The sequence below is a fragment of the Chelonia mydas genome, chromosome 1 (assembly GCF_015237465.2).
Source record: "Chelonia mydas isolate rCheMyd1 chromosome 1, rCheMyd1.pri.v2, whole genome shotgun sequence".
In the NCBI taxonomy this organism is placed as follows: Eukaryota; Metazoa; Chordata; order Testudines; family Cheloniidae; genus Chelonia; species Chelonia mydas.
In genome coordinates this window covers 124,023,323-124,043,743 of record NC_057849.1, presented here as the reverse complement: position 1 = coordinate 124,043,743, position 20,421 = coordinate 124,023,323, and the positions used below count along the sequence as shown (strand labels likewise).

Here is a 20,421-nt window from a genome sequence, read left to right as displayed (position 1 = left end):
TTAAATAATGCTTTCAAATGTAAAGCCCTCTATATGTAATTATTATCTTGACTCCAAAGGACATAGAGCTTAAGGCCAGAGTGGACCACCAAATCACCTTGTCTGGCCTCCTGAATATCATAGGCCACTAACCACCACCCCCACACCGAACTAACAACCAGTGCTAGATTAAAATATTACAGTCCTTAGAAGACTAAATGTGTGTGTGGCACAGGCACAGAACAGAAGGGAGTGAGGTGCACCAATTCCTGAGGTTCCTGCAATGGCAGGGAATTGATTTAATGAGGTATACCAAGATTATTCTAGCAAGTGACCTGTGCCTCTTGCTTCAGTGGAAGGTGAAAACTGCGAAGGTTTGCCAGTCTGACCTGAGGGAAAAATCCTTCCTTACCCAACATATGGCGATCAGTGAGATACTGAGCATATGAGCAAGCACCTGAAATAAAAATATTCTCAGTACCATCTCAAAGCACCTGCCCATCCTGTTCAGTGTCCCATCTCTAGTCAGGGCTATCTCTGAGGTTTCAGAGGAAGGAGACAAAATATACCAATACACTGGGGGAGCCAGGGCGGGAATTCCCTTCCTGACTGTTACTGATAAGCAGTTGAAGCCCTGAGGCATGAGATTTTAGGAACATAAGACACAGATCAGAAGGGACCTCCAGGCTGTCAAGGCCAGTCCACCACCACCACAGGCTTCCCAGTCATTCAATTCTATTCATAAATGTGTCCATCTCTTTCTTAAAACTCATTAGGTTATTTGCTTCTTCAACTCCAATTGGGAGGCTGGCTCAAAACCTTACTCTTCTAATAGTTAGAAACCTTCTTCTAATTTCCAGTCTGAATGTATTCATAGCCAGTTTGTATCCATTTGTTCTTGTGCCAACATTTTCCTTTTAAGTTAAGGCTGCCTGAAGGTTTTCCTTCTAATTTAATGTTTTCAGGAACTCTTAACTTTTCAAAATTTTCAACTTTTGGACAGAAAACTTCCAGGCTCTGCTTATAGAATTGCTTTTTGTCCTGATGAGACCAGAGTATTTTAAATGATTGCAGCTCAACTCAGCTACTGATCTATATTGGTGCTTCATTATGTTCCTCCTTTTCTCTCTGTCGCAGCAATGAACTGGGGTCCTAAAATAGTCAGGCACCAAATTAGGGGCAGTTTCTCACCTGGTATAAATTTTCATAACTCTCTTGACTTCAGCTGATTTACATCAGCAAAGAATCTGTCCTCCAGAATGGAACCTCTCTACTTGTGAATAGAAGACAAAGGGGAATATTTTAAATATTCAAAAATTAATGAAATTTTGTAATCACTGGGTTTAACTTCTGTACCCAGAAAGATAATAGAGCAAATAATAAAGCATAACATCTAGAAGATAATAAGGTGATAAGTAACAGTCAGCATGGATTTGTCAAGTACAAATCCATGTCAAACTAACTTGTTAGCTTTCTTAGACAGGGTAAAAAGTCTTGAGGATGGGGGGAAGTGGTAGACGTGGTATATCTTGACTTTAGTAAAGCTTTTAATACTATCTCGCATGACCTCCTCATAAACAAACTAGGGAAATGCAACCTAGATGGAGCTACCATAAGTACCATAATTGGTTGGAAGACCATTCCCAGAGAGTAGTTATCAGTGGTTCACAGTCATGCTGGAAGGGCATAATGAGTGGGGTCTCACAGGGATCAGTTCTGGGTCTGGTTCTATTCAATATCTTCATCAATGATTTAGATAATGGCATAGAGAGTACGCTTATAAAGTTTGTGGATGATACCAAGCTGGGAGGGGTTGCAAGTGCTTTGGAGGATAGGATTAAAATTAAAAATGATCTGGACATGGTCTGAAATAAATAGGATGAAATTCAATAAGGATAAATGCAAAGTACTCCATTTAGGAAGGGACAATCAGTTGCACGCATACAAAATGGGAAATGACTGCCTAGGAAGGAGTACTGCGGAAAGGGATCTGGGGGTTATAGGGGACCACAAGCTAAATATGAGTCAACAGTGTAACACTGTTGCAAAAAAAAAAAAGTGAACACATTCTGGGATGTATTAGCAGGAGTGCTGTAAGCAAGACATGAGAAGTAATTTTTCGTCTCTACTCTGCACTGATTAGGCCTCAGCTGGAGTATTGTGTCCAGTTCTGGGTGACACATTTCAGGAAAAATGTGGACAAACTGGAGAAAGTCCAGAGAAGAGCAAGAAAAATGATTAAAGGTCTAGAAAACACGACCTATGAGGGAAGATTGAAAAAATTGGGTTCTGGAAAAGAGAAGACTGAGAGGGGACATGATAACAGTTTTCAAGTATATAAAAGGTTATTACAAGGAGAGGGGAGAAAAATTGTTTTTCTTAACCTCTGAGGATAGGACAAGAAGCAATGGGCTTAAACTGCAGTACGGGAGGTATAGGTTGGACATTAGGAAAAACTTCCTCAGTGTCATGGTGGTTAAGCACTGGAATAAATTTCCTAGCGATGTTATGGAATCTCCATCATTGGAGATTTTTAACAGCAAGTTAGACAAACACCTGTCAGGGATGGTCTAGATAATACATAGTCCTGCCATGAGTGCAGGAGACTGGACTAGATGACCTCTCAAGGTCCTTTCCAGTCCTATGATTCTATGATTTCACAGAAACTAACCCCATAAGCATCTAGTTACTGGAACATTAGCATAAATTAATATCACAGATTACCTTCACAAAAGAGTTGTGACTTCAATTTTAAAAAAAAGCAAAGTATGTGTATCAGGTAAGGTACTTCTTTGCAAGGAAATAACAGATTAATTCTTTTAAAGAAACAAGCATGGGCCGTTCCTCCTCTTTGTTTCCTTTCTACATGTCCACACACCCCTCATCACCACGGAGTTGTTTCTTGGGAAGAGCAGATATGGTTTATATGGAGATAATGTAGAGGAGATGGACTGGATGGTGGGTAAGTCAATTTAACAAATGATACTTGCTCTAACAACCTAACACACAATTAAAATGCTCACAACATTCATAAAAGGAGAGTCATGGTTTCTGTTTACTCACTGTGGTAGTCTGCTGCTGAGGGCTCATCTACACAAACCATTACTGTGCGGTAAGCTGGGTTGTGTAAAGGTACAGCTCTCCACCGGGTAGTTGTCTGCACTGACCATTCCCTAGTGCATCTGGCAATCTGACCCAGGCCGTCTATGGACTGTCTATGGACATACTCTTGATTCAAACTGCAATACGTCAGTGCAGACTAGGAAATGTTCAGTGCATAGCAGCAGGGTCCACACAGACAGCTAATGCATGGCATACTGGAGAACTGCAGATTTACACCTCTGCTAGCCACACAGTCAGCGTTTGTGTAGCTGTGCCCTCAAATTGTAAGGTCTCCAAGACAAGGACCAACTTTTTGCTCTGTGTTTGTCCTGCACCTACCACAACAGAGTCCTGGTCCAAGCCTAGGGTTCATAGGCACTACCACAATACTTCTACTACTACTGATAATAATAATGGGCTAATGGTACATCATACCTTTCCTTTGCATTTAAAAATTGTCAATGAAATCACAAGCAAAGGTTCAGATCTCACAAACACTTCAGTATACGCTTATCTTTATCTTTGCAAGTAGTCCACTTGAGCTCAGTGGGTCTACTCACATGCTTAGTGTTAAGTGTGTGCATATTTGTAGGACTGGAGTCAATATTTGTTTTGCTAGTTCTAGCTCTACTTTTGTTTCTTGGTACATACTTATCACTATTTTTATTTACAGGCAGGGTCCTGGATGCTATTGATAAGAAAGGTTTGAAAAATACCACACTCACATACTTTGCCTCTGACCATGGTGGGTTCTTGGAAGCTCAAGAAGGAAAAGCCCAATTAGGTGGTTGGAATGGAATATACAAAGGTGAGGATTGTTATCCAGAGTGAATTCCTTAAAAATGCAAATTGTCTTCCTGATATAATCAACAGAGTATTTAATGGTACTATAGGCAGCAAGTAAGTAATCAAATCATATTTATTAAAATAGCATCTTAGCGTTAGGCCATAATGCATCTCAAATTAAGGCATATTGTAAAAATCAACTGCACTCAGTAAAATAGATATAAATTTTAAAAATTTAAAAATTGAAAACACAAGATTAACCCTTCTCACAAAATCAGTTACATCTTTAAAATTATATAGATACCCCTGAAACAATATACAGAAATAACATAACAAAGATTAAAGTTCTAGGTGCTAAAGATTAAAGATCTAGGTCTCATCTACTTTCTTTTTCCTCTGACCAGGCAAATATGGCAACAGCCCATATAATCTAGACATTTTCTCCCCATAAAAAGTAATCCGGTATCTGATGTAGTGTGGTAAAAAGCATCTGAGCAAGGAATGGGGCTAACCATTCATTTCCAGGTGACAAGAAAGTAGACAGCACAGTAAATCTTTGACCTGGCCAGACCTGCTTGGCAAAGACAACTGTGTCTCTCAATGTCAGTGTATCTCCCTTCCAAATAGGCTGCTTGCATGGTTTGAGAACAGAGAGCTGTAAAGGCTCTCCTTAACTTATTATTCAAAATATCCAAATATTTCTTGTAACTATGAATATTTTTAAATGAGAAAGCCAATGGGACATATCTGTTGGGTGGACAACTGACATCCTGTTGTCTGCAAATATTTCCTGCTCTAAACTTGAGTAAAGATTTCACATCCCTGCCAGGTCAAGTTCTGAGACGCCCAAGGAATGGAGAGAACAATGGACTGGCAAAAGCCAGGGGAATTTTAGGGTATGTGTCTTGTTAAGCTGTTCCTCCAGACATAGCCTTCCAGGGCTCTGTAGATCCATATGCTGAACACATAGCCAATATTAATGCAAAAGCACTGAGCCTTAGTTGAAATTGTACAATCTCCTACATCTGCCCTATGTAAAGCAGATGGTGGGTAATTTGGGAAGCGGGGCACTCTCCTTAAAACTTTTTTTGCACCACCTCTAACATGTTAAGCGTTTTCCAGCTCCAAATGTCAACACCATATAATATTTGGACATGGACTTTATCCCTGAAAACTCTAAAAGCCAGAATGATTAAATTACCCCCGTGCACCCATGTAAAATAAAGCACCAGTGGCATAGAACTTAAGGCTTTCTTCTTTACCTCTTCTATAGATTTATCCCATTAGCCATTATAGGTCAAACAAATACCCAGAAGGGTTTCAATGTTCCTGTTCAATATAATAGCCCTCAATCATCCATTTAAGAAGCTTTGGTCTGTGGCCAAAGGAAATTACTTTAATTTTCTGGTAGTTTATGGTCAGGTACTCCGGCTGGCAAAAAGAGCTAAAATCCTTTAACATACACATTAAGCCCAGAAGTATTTGAGGCAGCAAAACCATGGCATCTGCATAAAGAAAGGCCAATGTAAATTGGTGCAAACTTCAGGAAGGGAAACACTACACCCCTTCTAAAGTCACCAGAACTTCATTAGTGTAAATAGGAAAGGGGCCAATAAACAACATGAAATAGGAAAGGGGCCAATAAACAAATCTGGTGGACTCCCTTTATGAGGGAGATAGGGTCAGTTAACTCACCTCGTTGCCCTATCCTACCTTTGGCCACCATTTGGCTAGTACGGGCTCTCAGAAGAGAGAGTAGCCTAAGAGCTATGACAGCCCTCACAAGTTTCTCCCAGAGATGACTTCTATCAATGGAATCAAAAGCCAATTTCAGGTCAATAAGGACCACAAAAAATTCCCCCCCTTTGGGGGGGAGCAATATTTATGAATTAAATGAATAGGGGTACATGATGGGGTGTTCATCCCACACCAGGCCTGAAGGGATTAAGATGGATAAATTGGCCTATTAACTGCCCAGGCTTCACCTGGAAGAGGAAACAGGGAGCAATGATTTAATTAGAAGAGGCTAAACTGGGCAGAAAGAGCCAGGGACTATATAAGCCAGGAAGCTAGCAACAGAAGGGGCTGGAAGGAAGGAGTCTCCAGTCACTCCCTGGGAGAAGGGAAGTGTGTCTGGGGCTGGAGGCAAGAAGCCTACAGTTACTCCTCAGGAGGAGAGAGTGGAGCTTGGTAAGCCCAGAAAAGGGGGAGAGCCAAAAGAGGTAAGCAAAGTTCAGGGGAAAAGCAGCAAGGTATGGGGTAGGTCAAACCTTGCCTGCCAGCAAGAGGGCCCCTGAGCAGGGACTTGGAATAGAGGGAAGGTCCAGGTCCCCCTACCAGCTGCTGATGAAGTGGCACCAGTGGGGCACTGCCTGAGTCTGTTTGTGAAGAGAGACTTTCCAGGCCTGGACGGGGGGAACACATATGGTGACTTGGCTGGAGGGTTGAGTCATGAAAAGGAAACTGCGGTTCCTGGAATAAGAGGGGTCTACACGCTGAGAGGATCATGGGAGAGACACTGCCGGGGAGGGCACAATGTCTGGCCAAACCTAATCCCCAGGATGGCCATCAGGAGACGCCACTAGCAATGGCAGGGTAAAATAGTTTTCAATGATAGAGCAGCCATTCCTGAAACCAGCTTGTTTCTCGGCAAATAAATTACAACTTTCTACCTAAACCTTTAATATCCACAGGAGAGCTCTAGTGTAGTTTAAAAATCACACGTGAAAGGCAAGTTGGTTGGTAATTCACAGACTCATTGATGTCACCTTTTTTGTAAAGAAGAACAATATAACTGGTGGACCAACAGGGAGGGGAGAAATTCCTGTATTATTTATATTAGTAAATAATTTACTAACACAGGGATCAAGGGCCCACAAATTTATACTGTCCTTATGAAATTCTGTTGCAATAACATCCTCCCTAGGAGCTTTGTTAGGACATTGTTGGTTTATCAAAATTGTAACTTATCTGGAGACTGGAAGCCATTCTGGAAAGGAGCAAAGGTTTGGGGATAAAGGCTTCAATATTAACTTTAATCTTGTCATAGCCCATTGCTACCAGCTTCCAAAATAAAGATGATTTTTTTTCTCTGTGGCATCAAGTTCAAATTGCTTCCAAAGGGCCTTTTGATGCTCCAACTTTTATTCAGCTATTTGTTATATTTCCTTCTGAGGATAACTAATTTCTCAATAGAATCAGGAGAACCATGATTTCTGACACACATTATCTGAAGCTGTTTCTTATGACCAAAGTAAGCTGACTCATACTAGATTCTTATATGAAAATAGTCTTTTTAGGAGTCAGGTAACCTGTATTTTTTAACAATAAATATTATATGTATTTCTCAATAAGTACTATGATCCTGTGCTGGATCATTAATATTCAAAAGGTGTTTTTTTCAAAACTAACAGCTCACTGCATTCAAGTTTCTCTCCAATTTTATTCTTAACTATGGATGCAACTTAATTCACAACAAATTTACAGCTTCAGAATCAGAAGTGAGACACAATCTGTCTAAATCCATCTGGGGGAAAGTGGTCAGAGAGCAGAAATTCATCTGCAAGGATTGATGATTGCTGTCACTAAAAGGTCTGAGAAACAAAACCAACTTCTAATTGGAACTGAGATATAATCAATCACACTTCCCCTTTTAGCAGATATGAATGTAAAATGACCCTCAAATCATTGTCCCATCTGTCATTCAGAACCTCCAGTCAAAATCTATTTTAAGCCGACTTCTCCCAGGATTTTGATCTTCAACCTTCTGAATGGTTTGTAGGTCTTAAGCAATAGGGTTTAAGGCCTGGCTGTTTGGTTTCACCTTTAACAGAATATAGTCCAACAGGTTTTTCTTCTATGACCTGGTCACTTATTTTGTTAAAAGGAACAGAAATTCTTTCTGGTCGTACATTCATAGACTGTTTCCCTTTTGACTTTTTCTATTGAACGGTCTCTGTCTAGGAAGAGCTCTCATACTCCAGACTTTCTTAGCCATGCACTAGTCTTTAAACTCCACCTTCACTCTCTCTTGCGAACCCCAGTTGGAGAGCCTTTTTACCTTTTAAAATATGTCTTCTGGGTAGAAAATAAAACACTGATCATTTCAGTAATATGCATATATGGTACTGCAAATTGGCTTGTGACTATCTTTTCCCAAATTTTTTTATAAACAGGACCACTGACCAATAATACTTAGACTTTCTACCCCCTTAAATCAGGGGTACTTTCATTTACACTGGGTTGAAAAGATGAAGCAACTCAAAAGACTGCTTTCTAACCTAAGCGGTACAGGAGGGATAGCAGGAATAATTTGGAAGTTGTCACCTCCAGCCTTGTTGTGATGGTCACAGGTCTCACACCAGGGTCATCAAGCTGGTCTAGAACAGAGCTGCTGCTAAACACTCTACTCCAGTGGTTCCCAAACTTGTTCCACCGTTTGTGCGGGGAAAGCCCCTGGCTGGCCGGGCCAGTTTGTTTACCTGCCGCGTGCTCAGGTTCGGCCAATCGCGGCTCCCAGTGGCCACGGTTCGCTGCTCCAGGCCAATGGGAGCTGCGGGAAGTGGCGGCCAATACGTCCCTTGGCCCGTGCCGCTTCCAGCAGCTCCCATTGGCCTGGAGCAGCAAACCGCGGCCACTGTGAGCCGCAATCGGCCGAACCTGAGGACGCAGCAGGTAAACAAACCGGCCCGGCCCGCCAGGGGCTTTCCCTGCACAAGCGGCGGAACAAGTTTGGGAACCACTGCTCTACTCAAATTGACAGCTAATAATGAGGGACCCTCAGGGAAAATGCTTCCTTTAGAATTTCTGGACTCATGCCAAACCTGCCATAAATCCCCTGCATAACCTTGAGATCCAAGAAAGATTCTTTGATTTCTGAAATATCTTTAAATATTAAAAGGGGAACAAAGAGAGCCCAGGGAATTATAGACCAGTCAGCGTAACGTCAATAGCTGGAAAGATACTGGAACAAATTATTAAACAGTCAGTTTGTAAGCACCCACAGGATAAGAGGGTGCTTACAAAGAACAAATCATGGCAAACCAAACAAATTTCTTCTTTGACAGGGTTATGGCTTAGTGGATAGGGGAAAGCTATAGATATATGTCTTGATTTTAATAAGGCTTTTGATAGTCCCACATGACATTTTCATAAGCAAATTAGGGAAATGTGGTCTAAATTGAATTACTACAAGGTGCGTGCAAAACTGGTTGAAAGATGATACTCAAAGAGTAGTTATCAATGGTTCACTATCAAACAGGGGGGATGTATCTAGTGGGGTTCCGCAAGTGTCTGTCCTGGGTCCAGTACTAGTCAGTATTTTCATTAGTGATTTGGATAATGAAGTGGAGAGTATGCTTATAAAATCTGGGGATGACACCTGTCTGGGAGGGGTCACAAGCACTTTGGAGGAAAGGATTAGAATTCAAAACAACCTTGACAAATTGGAGAACTGGTCTGAAATCAACAAGATGAAAATCAGTAAAGACAAATACAAAGTACGTCACTTAATAAGGAAAAATCACATGTACAACTACAAAATGGGGGATAATTGGCTAGTTGTTAGTACTGCTGAAGAGGATCTGGGGATTATAGTGGATCACCAATTGAATGTCAGTCAACACTGTGATGTAGTTGCAGAAAAGACTAAAATCGTTCTACTCATTAACAAGAGTATCATATGGATAAATAAGACACAGGAAGTAATTGTCCCACTACTCAAACCTTGTGAGGCTGCAGCAGGAGTACTGTTTCCAATTCTGGGGGCCACGGGAAAGATGTAGACAAACTGGAGAGAGTCTAGAGGAGAGAAACAAAAACGATAGGCTGGGTTTTCTAAACTTTTTATCAGGAAAGGTTAAAAAACCTGGGCATGGTTAGTCCTCGGAAAAGAAGACTGAGGTGGGGATCTGATAACCGTGTTAAAATACATTAAGGGCTATTACAGAGAGGACAGTGATCGATTGTTCTCCATGTCCACTAAAGGTGGGACAAGAAGTATGGGCAGAATCTGCAGCATGAGCGATTGAGGTTAGATATTAGGAAAAATGTTCTAACTATAAGGGTAGTGAAGCTCTGAAATAGGCTTCCAAGGGAAGTTGTGGAATTCCCACTGGAGGTTTTTAAGAACAGGCTGGATAAACACCTGTCAGGCATGGTCTAGGTTTACTTCTTCAGCACAGGGAGATGGAATAGATGATCTCTCGAGGTCTCGTCCAGCCCTATAATTCTATGATTCTATTATGGTATCTACTAACTTCCCAATGAACAGACAACTCTCACAGCAGAAAGCAGGCTTTGCTAACCATCCAGGGGAAGAATCAGGATTATCTCCCAGCATAGGATCAGAGAGAGCAAGTGTTCTTGTAGATATAAAAAGGAAGTTTACGTGTCTATGAGACACATTATCATGGGGAGACTGTCTAATCGTTGACTGGGGACATTACCTAGTCCTTGATTAAAGTTAGGAAATTAGATTCAACCCTCAGGATGAGTACCTGATGATAAAACTAGTGAGTCAAAGGGTCTATCAGGTAAAGTGACCTCTATCTTCCCTAACCCGCTCTCCAAAATATAGAAGGGTGGGAGCTGGCATACAAGGTTCTGTGGAGATTTCAAGGTTCTGTGGCGATATCTGGGCCTCTGCAGGCTTTCCCTTGCCATGGGTATGACGGTTATAAAATCTGTAAAATTGCTTCCCATATGACTCCTCCTTCTGGGACTGTGTGGCTCTTTCCATGCTCCCTATGTTAAGCTGGCAGCTCCCTCCCTGGGGAGGGCTCCCCTCACCAGAATCCCAGAAACCAAAAGGGATGGATGGGGAAGAGATCACCCAAACCTTCACAAGAGGTTATCAATAGCAGTAGGGAATCTCTCCAGTACCTGGAGGCAGTGGTGGGCTGGAGCCAGTTGTTAAATTTAGAAGCCCTTTTAGAACCAGTTTAGAGTCCTGGCTTCTAAATTTAACAACTGGCCAAAAGTGTCGCCTTAGGTACCGACTCTCTGGGTGCTTCGGGGCTGGAGCACCCACAGGGAAAATTTGGTCGGTGCAGAGCACCCACTGGCAGCTCCCCACCTGGCCCCAGCTCACCTCACCTCCGCTCCACACCGCTCTGCTTCTCCACTCCCCCCACCCCCCTTTCCCACGAATCAGCTGTTCGCGCAGGAAGCCTGGGAGGGCTGAGAAGCAGGTGGCGGCTTCGCACTCAGGCCCAGGGAGGCAGAGGGGAGGCGAGTTAGGGCGGGGGGGGCATGAGGAGGGCCGTCCGCGCCGCAGCAGATAACCCGGGGGGCACGCAGGGGAACCGCTCCCCGCCCCAGCTCGCCTCCGCTCTGCCTCCCTGGGTCTGAGCGCGAAGCCGCTGCTTGCTTCTCAGCCCTCCCAGGCTTCCCGTGCGAACAGCTGATTCGCAGGAAACCGGGGGCGTGGAGAAGCAGAGCGGGGCGGCGGGTTCAGGGGGGGAGGTGGAGCGGGGTGGAGCTGGGGACGGGCACGGGGCGGGGAGCTGCTGGTGGGGGCTCTGCCCCCACCAAATTTTCCCCGTGGGTGCTCCAGCCCCGGAGCACCCACGGAGTCGGTGCCTAAGGCGCCACTTTTGATGTGATAAGTGCGGGGAGCGGCCGCTCCTCCTACTCCCCCCCAGCTACGCTCTCCCACCCCTAGGAGCCAGAGGGACCTGCCGGATGCTTCCTGGGAGCCGCCCCAGGTAAGCACCGCCGGGACTCCCCACCTCGCCCCCCGGCAGGTCCCTCTAGCTCTTAGGGGTGGGGTGGGGTGGGCATCCACTACAGTGGCCCACAAGACCCTCCTGCCCAGTTCTGGGGGCAGTGAGGGACAGGGGAGGGGGGTGGATGGGACAGGGGTCCAGGGGGGGTGGGGCAGGCCACAACCCCCTCGTGGGGTGAGGAGGGAACCGGTTGTTAAGATTTTGGCAGTTCACCACTGCCTGGAGGCAGGGACCTCCCACATACAAAGGTCAGTTGCAGCTGATGTTTGGACCACCTCTGCCTCCGGGACCACAGCAATGGAGTTCCAAGCCCCTGCGTGTCCTCTTACTGGCTTCACTTTGTTGACTCTTGGGGGGGCTTATGTGCACTGACCGGCTAGTCAATTCTCTGTTAACAGCTTATTCCGTTGGTTCTTCACCTTTAGTTATTGACCAAAAGGTGTATCTGACTTTCCTGTCTAAAGACAAAGCAGTACAATACCAAACAAAGACATATATACCATCCATCCAGGAAGCAATTCTTACCTCACAGTATGTTCACCTGACACAAAAGGGGTGCTTCAAGGTACGCATTTTGGCTAGTACTATTTATAGTATGACTTTACAAGTTGCAAAACTCTTTATACATCACTTAAAGTTTAAGTTTAACCCATCAGTTTGTGCTAGCTTTGTCTTTGGTACCTCCCTATACTTTCCCATATCTCATTTAAATACTACATTCCAAGTGCTGATGGGACTCTCTAACTGTACTTGGTAGAAAGTATTCATGCATCTTTGCTTTGGCAAGTTTCTATTTTCTAATGCCAAAGCTGACTTCAGGTTTGCAAAGTGCTGTGAGATGAGTGGCGTGTGTGGGCAGAATTGTGAGAAGAGCATAATACAGTCAGGAAACATAACTTTCAGGGCCGGTGCAACCACTAGGCGAACTAGGCGGTCGCCTAGGGCGCCAAGTGGTTGGGGGGGCGGTGGAGCGGAGGTGAGCTGGGGCAGGGGGGCGCGGGGAGGGCCACCTGCAGCAAGTAATGGGGAGAAGGGGGGGTTGCACGGGGAAACCGCTCCCCGCCCCAGCTCGCCTCTGCTCCGCCTCTTCCCCTGAGCACCGCCCCGCTCTGCTTCTCTCCCTCCCAGGCTTGTGCGCCAAACAGTTGATTGGCACGCAAGCCTGGGAGGCAGGAGAAGTGGTGGCATGCTCGGGGAGGAGGCGGAGCAGAGGTGAGCTGGGGTGGGGAGCTGCCGCAGGGGGGACTCCCCGGGCCGAGGAGGAGGAGAGGGGGGCGGCGGGGGGGCTGCCCGGGCCGAGGAGGAGGGGGGAGGGGGCGGCGGGGAGCTGCCGCGGGGGGGCTCCCCAGGTTGAGTGGGGGAGGGAGGGGGGGCAGGGAGCTGCCACAGGGGGGGCTGCCCAGGCCAAGGGGAGGGAGGGGCGGCGGGGAGCTGCCGCCAGGGGGGATGCCTCAGGGTGGAGGGGGTGGCGGGGAGCTACCACAGGGCTGGGGGGGGGGGGTGGCACAAGGTGGAAGTTTCGCCTAGGGCATGAAACCTCCTTGCACCGGCCCTGATAACTTCCCAACACCCCTGTGAGTTACATTAATACCATGCACATAATATCTATTAATGTGGTGTATACTGTGCCTAGCATATATGTATTGGCTAACGCAGTTGAATCACCCAGCACAAAGGGAGGGGAGGGGAGGGACTTCTCCTCCAGCAGCACCTCTTAGGCTTCTCCACTCACTTTCTGCTTCTGGGTCCTCAGTTTCACTTGCTGCTGCTGGAACCGCGGCTCCCACCTCTCAACTGCCCTCTGCACCAGCCTGGTCTTGGTACCTCACTGGCTGATCACTCCACTGTTCAAGTAATTAATCAAAGCTAGACTGCTCAAAATGTAGGGGTGTAAGAGGATTTCAATATTTTCCGAAAGGAATTGATAAAGCTGCATCTATTTTCTTATGTTATTAAAATGTTCAAAAAAAAATTCCAGGAGATACACTCGTACATACGTAACTAAGTGACGGGATGGAACGCTTTAATTCAGAGGTCCTCAAACTGGTGCTCCATGGAGAGCTGGCTGGTCACATGCTAAATTGCATTAAAAACTGCTAAGACCCATTAAATATTCTTACAATATTAAACAGTTGCTATAGTTCTCACGGGATATTACATGATTGTGAATGGAAGGCGATCCATTGAATTGTGAATGGGGAGGGAGGCATCAATGTGACTATCTACATAGTAAAATGTGATCCATGCTATGGTCCAGTGTGGCAATTTTCTTATCTGTAAAACAAAGGGGAATCAATAGATAGGTAAGCTACTGAGGGGGCAGCCGAAGAAAATCCATTTTAATGGACTGAAACAACTAAATTTGTTCCTGAGGAGGATGGGCTCATGCTAAAACTGAAAAAAGTTTGAGGGGCATAATCAAGGATAAACCTGTAACATTAGGCAGGTTAAGTAAGCAATACTTCATGTTTCTAAAATATCTTCTATTGCCTTGTTGTTTAACAATAGGTGGAAAAGGCATGGGAGGCTGGGAAGGAGGGATCCGTGTGCCAGGGATATTTAGATGGCCGGGAGTGTTACCTGCAGACACAGTTATCGATGAACCTACAAGTCTTATGGACATTTACCCTACGGTGACTTATCTGGCAGGAGGGATAGTGCCCCAGGACAGGTACAGAAATTGTAAAACATATTCATTACTTTAAATTTCCAATATGGAATCTTATTTGAAAATGATCCTAACATTAGATCTCGATATTGGATGTTTATCATGCCATTTTCAGCCTACTTTTTCAGATCCCTAAGCTCAGGGGTGAAAGCAAAATACAGCTCTTACCGGTACAGGTCCGTCTCTCTCTCTCCCCCTCTCCCCCAACCCCTGGAAGGGGCGGGGCCTCAGGCAGAAGGGGCATGGCCAGGGGTGGAAGTAAGTTACATTTCTTACCCCTACAGTCCAAACACAAGCAACCCACCTCTCCTACATACTTCATGGATCCCTCCCATTGCGTGACTTAGCTATAGAAAATAAAGCTACTATTACTACTACCAGTACTGTCTGGAATAAAACTTTACTATTGGAATAAGCCTGAAAACTCACTGTCACATTTTTCTCCTTGTCCTCCCTCCTCCTCCTCCAGCCAGGCTGCCCACACGGCTTGGCTCCACATTCCCCCGACCCCCGCCCTCAGCAGGGGCTGCAGCAGCTCCCCTCTATCTTGTAGCAGGGAGCAGGGGGACTGGCTGAGGGAGAAGACTCCCCAGGATGCCTGCTGCCTGCGTAGAAACAGTTTAAACTTGCCGCTCCCTCCCTGGTTCAGACTGGGATTCAGGGCTATTTCTGGCCTCCTTGTTAATTTCATTCACAGTTAGGGGGCTGGGGGGTGGAAGGTGAGACCAAGGCAGGGGCAGAATACAATAGCCATTTGGCTGCACAGCTTAAATCCAGAGCTAATAAAAGCCAGTGGAAGGGGGAAACTCACTATCACATTGGTTTCTCTCCTGTCTCGTCCTCTGGCTAGGCTGCCCGTTCCGCTGTTCACTCCTGGTCTGAACTGCGGAATTAGGATTTGTGCTGGAAATGGCCCACCTTGATTATCATACACATTGTAAGGAGAGTGATCGCTTTAGATAAGCTATTACCAGCAGGAGAGTGGGGTGAGGGGGAGAGAAAACCTTTTGTAGTGGTAAACACCCATTTTTTCATGGTTTGTATGTATAAGAACATCTTCTGTATTTTCCACAGTATGCATCCGATGAAGTGAGCTGTAGCTCACGAAAGCTTATGCTCAAATAAATTGGTTAGTCTCTAAGGTGCCACAAGTCCTCCTTTTCTTTTTGCGAATACAGACGAACATGGCTGTTACTCTGAAACCTGCGGAATTAGGGGCTATTTCTGGCTTCCTTGTTAATTTCACTCATGGTTCTTGAGGGAGAGGGGTACCAAAGCCTGGGCAGTTCTTTTCTGCCCCCTGGATGGAGGCGATCTTCAATAATATAATACACAAAAAATATAATCAAAATCAGGAACCATTTCCAAGTTCAAATCTATCCCATTCCCTCCCCAGCAGAGGATCATGGTTGTGATGTCCAAACTGCTTGCAGATCCTCTTTGAAATGTTACTTTAAAAAAAAAAAAACATGGAGAACATGGTGGGAAGATGTGTTCTGATGATCGGGGTTTATTTTAGGCAAAGCAATTTTGGTAAAACAACTAAAGATTCACAGGGAAAGCAAATAGCCCCATAGACAAAACCACAAAGGGTCTGGAGGGGAAAACTGGATATTCAGGGAAATTATTGCAATGATACTGTTATTAAGGTGCCTTATACCAGTATCCCTTATTCCCCTTCCCCTTCCTATACAAAAATAGCTATAACAGCAGAAGCACATTTAGATACTTAGAGAAAGTTTTGTGAATTTCAGCCTCCGCACTCTGCAGGACACCGACACCCACAAAACAAAAAGATCTGAGCCCCTACATCCTATGGACATTTCAGGTGTTTAATTCAATATATAAAGAGGGTGGAATGAAAACTACTGTTTCTTTCAAAGGAGGCACAATAATTTCCCTGAATATCCAGTTTTCACACCACGGTGTGAACAGTTAAATTTAAACTGTTCCTATGCAGACAGCAGGCATCCTGGGGAGGCTTCTCCCTCAGCCAGTCCCCCTGCTCCCTGCTACAAGCTAGAGGGGAGCCACTGCAGCCCCTGCTGAGGTGGGGGGGAGGTCGGGGGAACGGGGAGGCTAGCCGCATCAGACAGCCTGGCTGGAGGAGGAGAGAAACCAATGTGACAGTGAGTTTTCCCCTTCCACTGGCTTTTATTAGCTCTGGATTTAAGCTGTGCAGCCAAATGGCTATTGTATTCTGCCCCTGCTTTGGTCTCACCTTCCACCCCCCGCCCCCCCCCAAACAACTGTGAATGAAATTAAAAAGGATGCCAGAAAGAGCCCCGAATCCCAGTCTGAACCAAGGAGGTTTAAACCAAGTTTAAACTGTTCCTATGCAGACAGCAGGCATCCTGGGGAGGCTTCTTCCTCAGCCAGTCCCCCTACTCCCTGCTACAAGCTAGAGGGGAGCCCCTGCAGCCCCTGCTGAGTGCGGGGTTCGGGGAAGCACTGAGCCTAGCCCTGTCAGCAGCCTGGCTGGAGGAGGAGGGAGGAGAGAAACGAATGTGACAGTGAGTTTTCCCCCTTCCACTGGCTTTTATTAGCTCTGGATTTAAGCTGTGCGGCCAGATGGCTATTGTATTCTGCCCCTGCCTTGGTCTCACACAACCCCCCCTCCCCTGGTCCCAGCAACAACCCTGAGTGAAATTAACAAGAAAGCCAGAAATAGCCCCGAATCCCGCGGTTCAGACCGCGGAGTGAACAGCTAAGTTTAAATTGTTCCTATGCAGACAGCAGGCATCCTGGGGAGGCTTCTCCCTCAGCCAGTCCCTCTGCTACCTGCTATAAGCTAGAGGGGAGCCCCTGCAGCCCCTGCTGAGTGGGAGGGTTGGGGGAATGGGGAGCCTAGCCGCGTCTGCATCCTGGCTGGAGGAGGAGGGGGGGAGAACAACAAACAAATGTGACAGTGAGTTTTCCCTTTCCAAGCTTTTATTAGCTTTGAGTTTGAACTTTTTGCTCTGCAGCCAAAAGAGGTGAAAGTAAGCCAGTACTGAATACTCCACTTATTTGCCGGTACACTACTGCATCTTTTTTTACCGGTACTCCGTACCAGACCGGACCAGCTTACTTTCACCTCTGCCTAAGCTGCATATAGTTCATATAAATCTTTTACATGTTTGAGATTCACCCCTCACTCATAAATGTTCCTTGTTCCAAATGTAAGTTTTCAATTGTGTTTTCAATTGCAAGTGTTTTCATATGCAATGACAGTTGAGTACAGAACTTGTTATCCTGCAACTCACTGCAGTTTGGTGACTACCATTCTCTCCATCAACATTAGGGTGATCGATGGCCAGAACCTGATGCCTTTACTGCAGGGGTCCATTCAGCACTCAGCGCACGAGTTCCTGTTTCACTACTGTGGCATGTATTTACATGCAGTACGGTGGCATCAAAAGGACAGTGAGTATAAAGGTTCTTCCAAAAACAATGATGGCTTCAATCTCTAGGAAAGCATATGTATTGTATAATTCAATTTTAATATAGGCTAGATCGTAGCTTCGCAACAAGCCTGGGATGGGAGACAGTGTGTAGCTGTGCCACCTAGGAACAGTGCGGGTACCCACAGAGCAGCAATAATTTGCTGCTGTCCTGCATGTATATTTTGATATACACACTACGGGCACAAGTATGCTGACCAGAATATTGGGTACAGAACTAAGGTTCTCCCTGCTCAGTTGCTCTGGGACGGGTAGTATTGACTTAATCCTGTTTGGATGGACCCAAAATCTGAATACCCCATTAAGCAGTATGAAGGCAAAGCTTGGCACTTTGTGTTACAAATTAAAAATTTTACTTGTTAAGTGATGAAAATATGTTCAGTGTTGAAAGACCTTTCACTCTTCTAATGCCATTTTATGTCTATATGCATCATCTTACATCTGGTTTCTCTCCTACCAGGTGGGGCACTGTGGAAGGCTCATTATGTGACTCCAATATTCCAGCCAGAGGGTGCTGGAGCGTGTTACGGAAGAGGAATTTGCCCATGTTTTGGGGAAGGTGTAACCCATCATGACCCTCCTTTACTCTTTGATCTCTCCAGAGACCCTTCCGAGGCCAAACCTCTGTCTCCTGCCACTGAGCCCCTGTTTGACACAGTAATAAGCAGAATAGAAAGAGCTGTTCAGGAGCATCGCCAGACACTGACTCCAGTCCCACAACAGCTCTCTTTGCACAACATTATGTGGAAGCCCTGGCTGCAGCCGTGCTGTGGGACATTCCCGTTTTGCTGGTGTGATAAAGAAGGTGACAGTGCACACCCTGCTCTGTAAAGAAAATATATTGAAGGTTAACTGTATGAAAAGCTTTAAAATCAAGTGCTTTTTTTTGAGCAAATGGACTCTCTTTTTGTTGATTTAGGATTACACAGTTGGCTAGCTATATGAAATAGGGCTTAATGAAGGCCATTTCATGAAACAAGATACCAGTCTAGATGGACGAAATTAATATGTTCCAGTATGGCAAGTCTTAGGAGTATCTATCCACTGCTGAAGATATAGCTCAGATACATTGCAGTGTGCCAAAATTAAAAATGCTGCAGTAACCATAACTTTGAATCTCTTGACATCTGTGGATATAGCTCCACAGCTATAGCTATAGCTAGCTTCACTAGCTCAGCATCATTTTTATACTGAATTTCTATGCAAGGATGTACTACCAACATTCTAGCAAAGGGCTGCCTGCAATGTTTCAGCCCAGTTTGTCATATATAAGACACGTCCTATGTAAAATACTTCCCCACCCCCAAAATAATTTCCCTTGATACCCCATGGAAGAAGAATCCCTTAGTCCACCACTAGATCCCCGTAGAGGCTCCTCTAGGTGATCCTTCTATCTTGCAGCTAGCTCTTCTAGCAGCAGCGGTGGTGGCTGATATATCCTCTGGCTGTCCAGTAGCTGGTTGGTTGAGGGATTCGCTGTCCCATGGAGACCATTTGGGAAGTGGTTCGCCTTTGGTTCTTAAAGAGGACAGGCCTCTCCTGGCTGATGGCAATCTCCCCTAACTGGTCTGGGGCTGTCAGTCCAGTCCCTAATGCATTCCTTAGAGCATGGTGGAGGACGCAAGAGGGAAGGAAGCTCCCTTTTCAGCAGCTGCCAGAGCAATGGGGTGGCATACCTGGCACTGCCAGAGTGAGGAACAGTCAGCATCAGACCCAACCCTAGTGGAGGCTGAAATAATAATATGCACAGCCAGTCTTAGTACTGTGGTAGAGGGCTGTGAAAGTTATTCTTGCCACCACACCCCAGTGATAACCGATTCCTGCTGTCAAGTAACAATAAAAATGACTCAGCTCCTCCCCCCCCCTTACTGAAAAGCCCATGGGAGGGCTCAGAGGGAGAGAATCCCTTTGAGGATCCCCTAATGTGAATCTCCCCACATCATTTAGACCAGCTCTGACCCCCATACCTTTCCCCACTCCCATCCCTGGCAGCACATCTCCATTGAAGCCATACTAACAAAGCTATTTCCTGGACATGACAGGGGCTGTGCAGAAAAAATAATATCTTAAGGCTGCATTATTTTGCTGATTAATTTATATGGGGCCAAAGGGAGTGACTATGTGGATCCTACCCACTTCTCCTCATAGACCACCCAGACTCCTCTACCTTCCCTTGGATATGTTTGATTTGGCTATATTTAAAATATGTATATAAAATATTAACAACTCTAAGACTCCGCTAACCTATAAATTACTAGATGGAAACTTTCTCTTGCCTGCTTGGAACCTGTCTGAGCTGCTTTCTCAGCTTTTTCCTGGCTTCTTTTTTGATTGGCTTCTACTTATTAGGGCCAAGATTTTTGATAGTATTTAGCTATTGCTGCCTTCAGCATTGTAACATCTAACTGATTTAGGAGCCTAACTCTTATTTTTGAAAGGGATTTAGTCACTTATGAGTCAATATTCCATTCATGCCTAAATTCCTTTTAAAATTCTAAAACCTAAGCTCTTCATTTGACCCTTCCCGCATTGCCTGATTTCTGCACCTTGCTGAGATATCTTGTATTAATATCCACTTTGGCCCTCTAAACCTATTAGGGATTCCCAAAAATATATCTAAGCGGAGAATGTGTCCCCATACCCAAACTTTGAGTAGAAGCAGAGGTACAATCTCACCATTCCTGAATTCTGATCTTCACCCCACCTCATTATCAGT

At 45.3% G+C, this 20,421-nt stretch overlaps 1 protein-coding gene across 2 annotated transcripts in view; it reads left to right on the top strand.

Annotated features, from left to right (window-relative positions):
* LOC102942756 (arylsulfatase D) overlaps positions 1–18,537 on the top strand; it is a 36,666-nt gene extending 18,129 nt beyond the window's left edge. For both annotated transcript variants that reach the window (XM_007063237.4, XM_043537764.1), the window contains 5 exons: positions 2,805–2,941; positions 3,755–3,889; positions 14,103–14,265; positions 17,546–17,667; positions 18,166–18,537. In XM_007063237.4, coding sequence (XP_007063299.3) covers positions 2,805–2,941; positions 3,755–3,889; positions 14,103–14,265; positions 17,546–17,667; positions 18,166–18,536 — 928 coding nt within the window. In that variant the 3' untranslated portion in view covers position 18,537. The remainder of the gene's footprint in view (positions 1–2,804; positions 2,942–3,754; positions 3,890–14,102; positions 14,266–17,545; positions 17,668–18,165) is intronic.
* Positions 18,538–20,421: the final 1,884 nt, after the last annotated feature.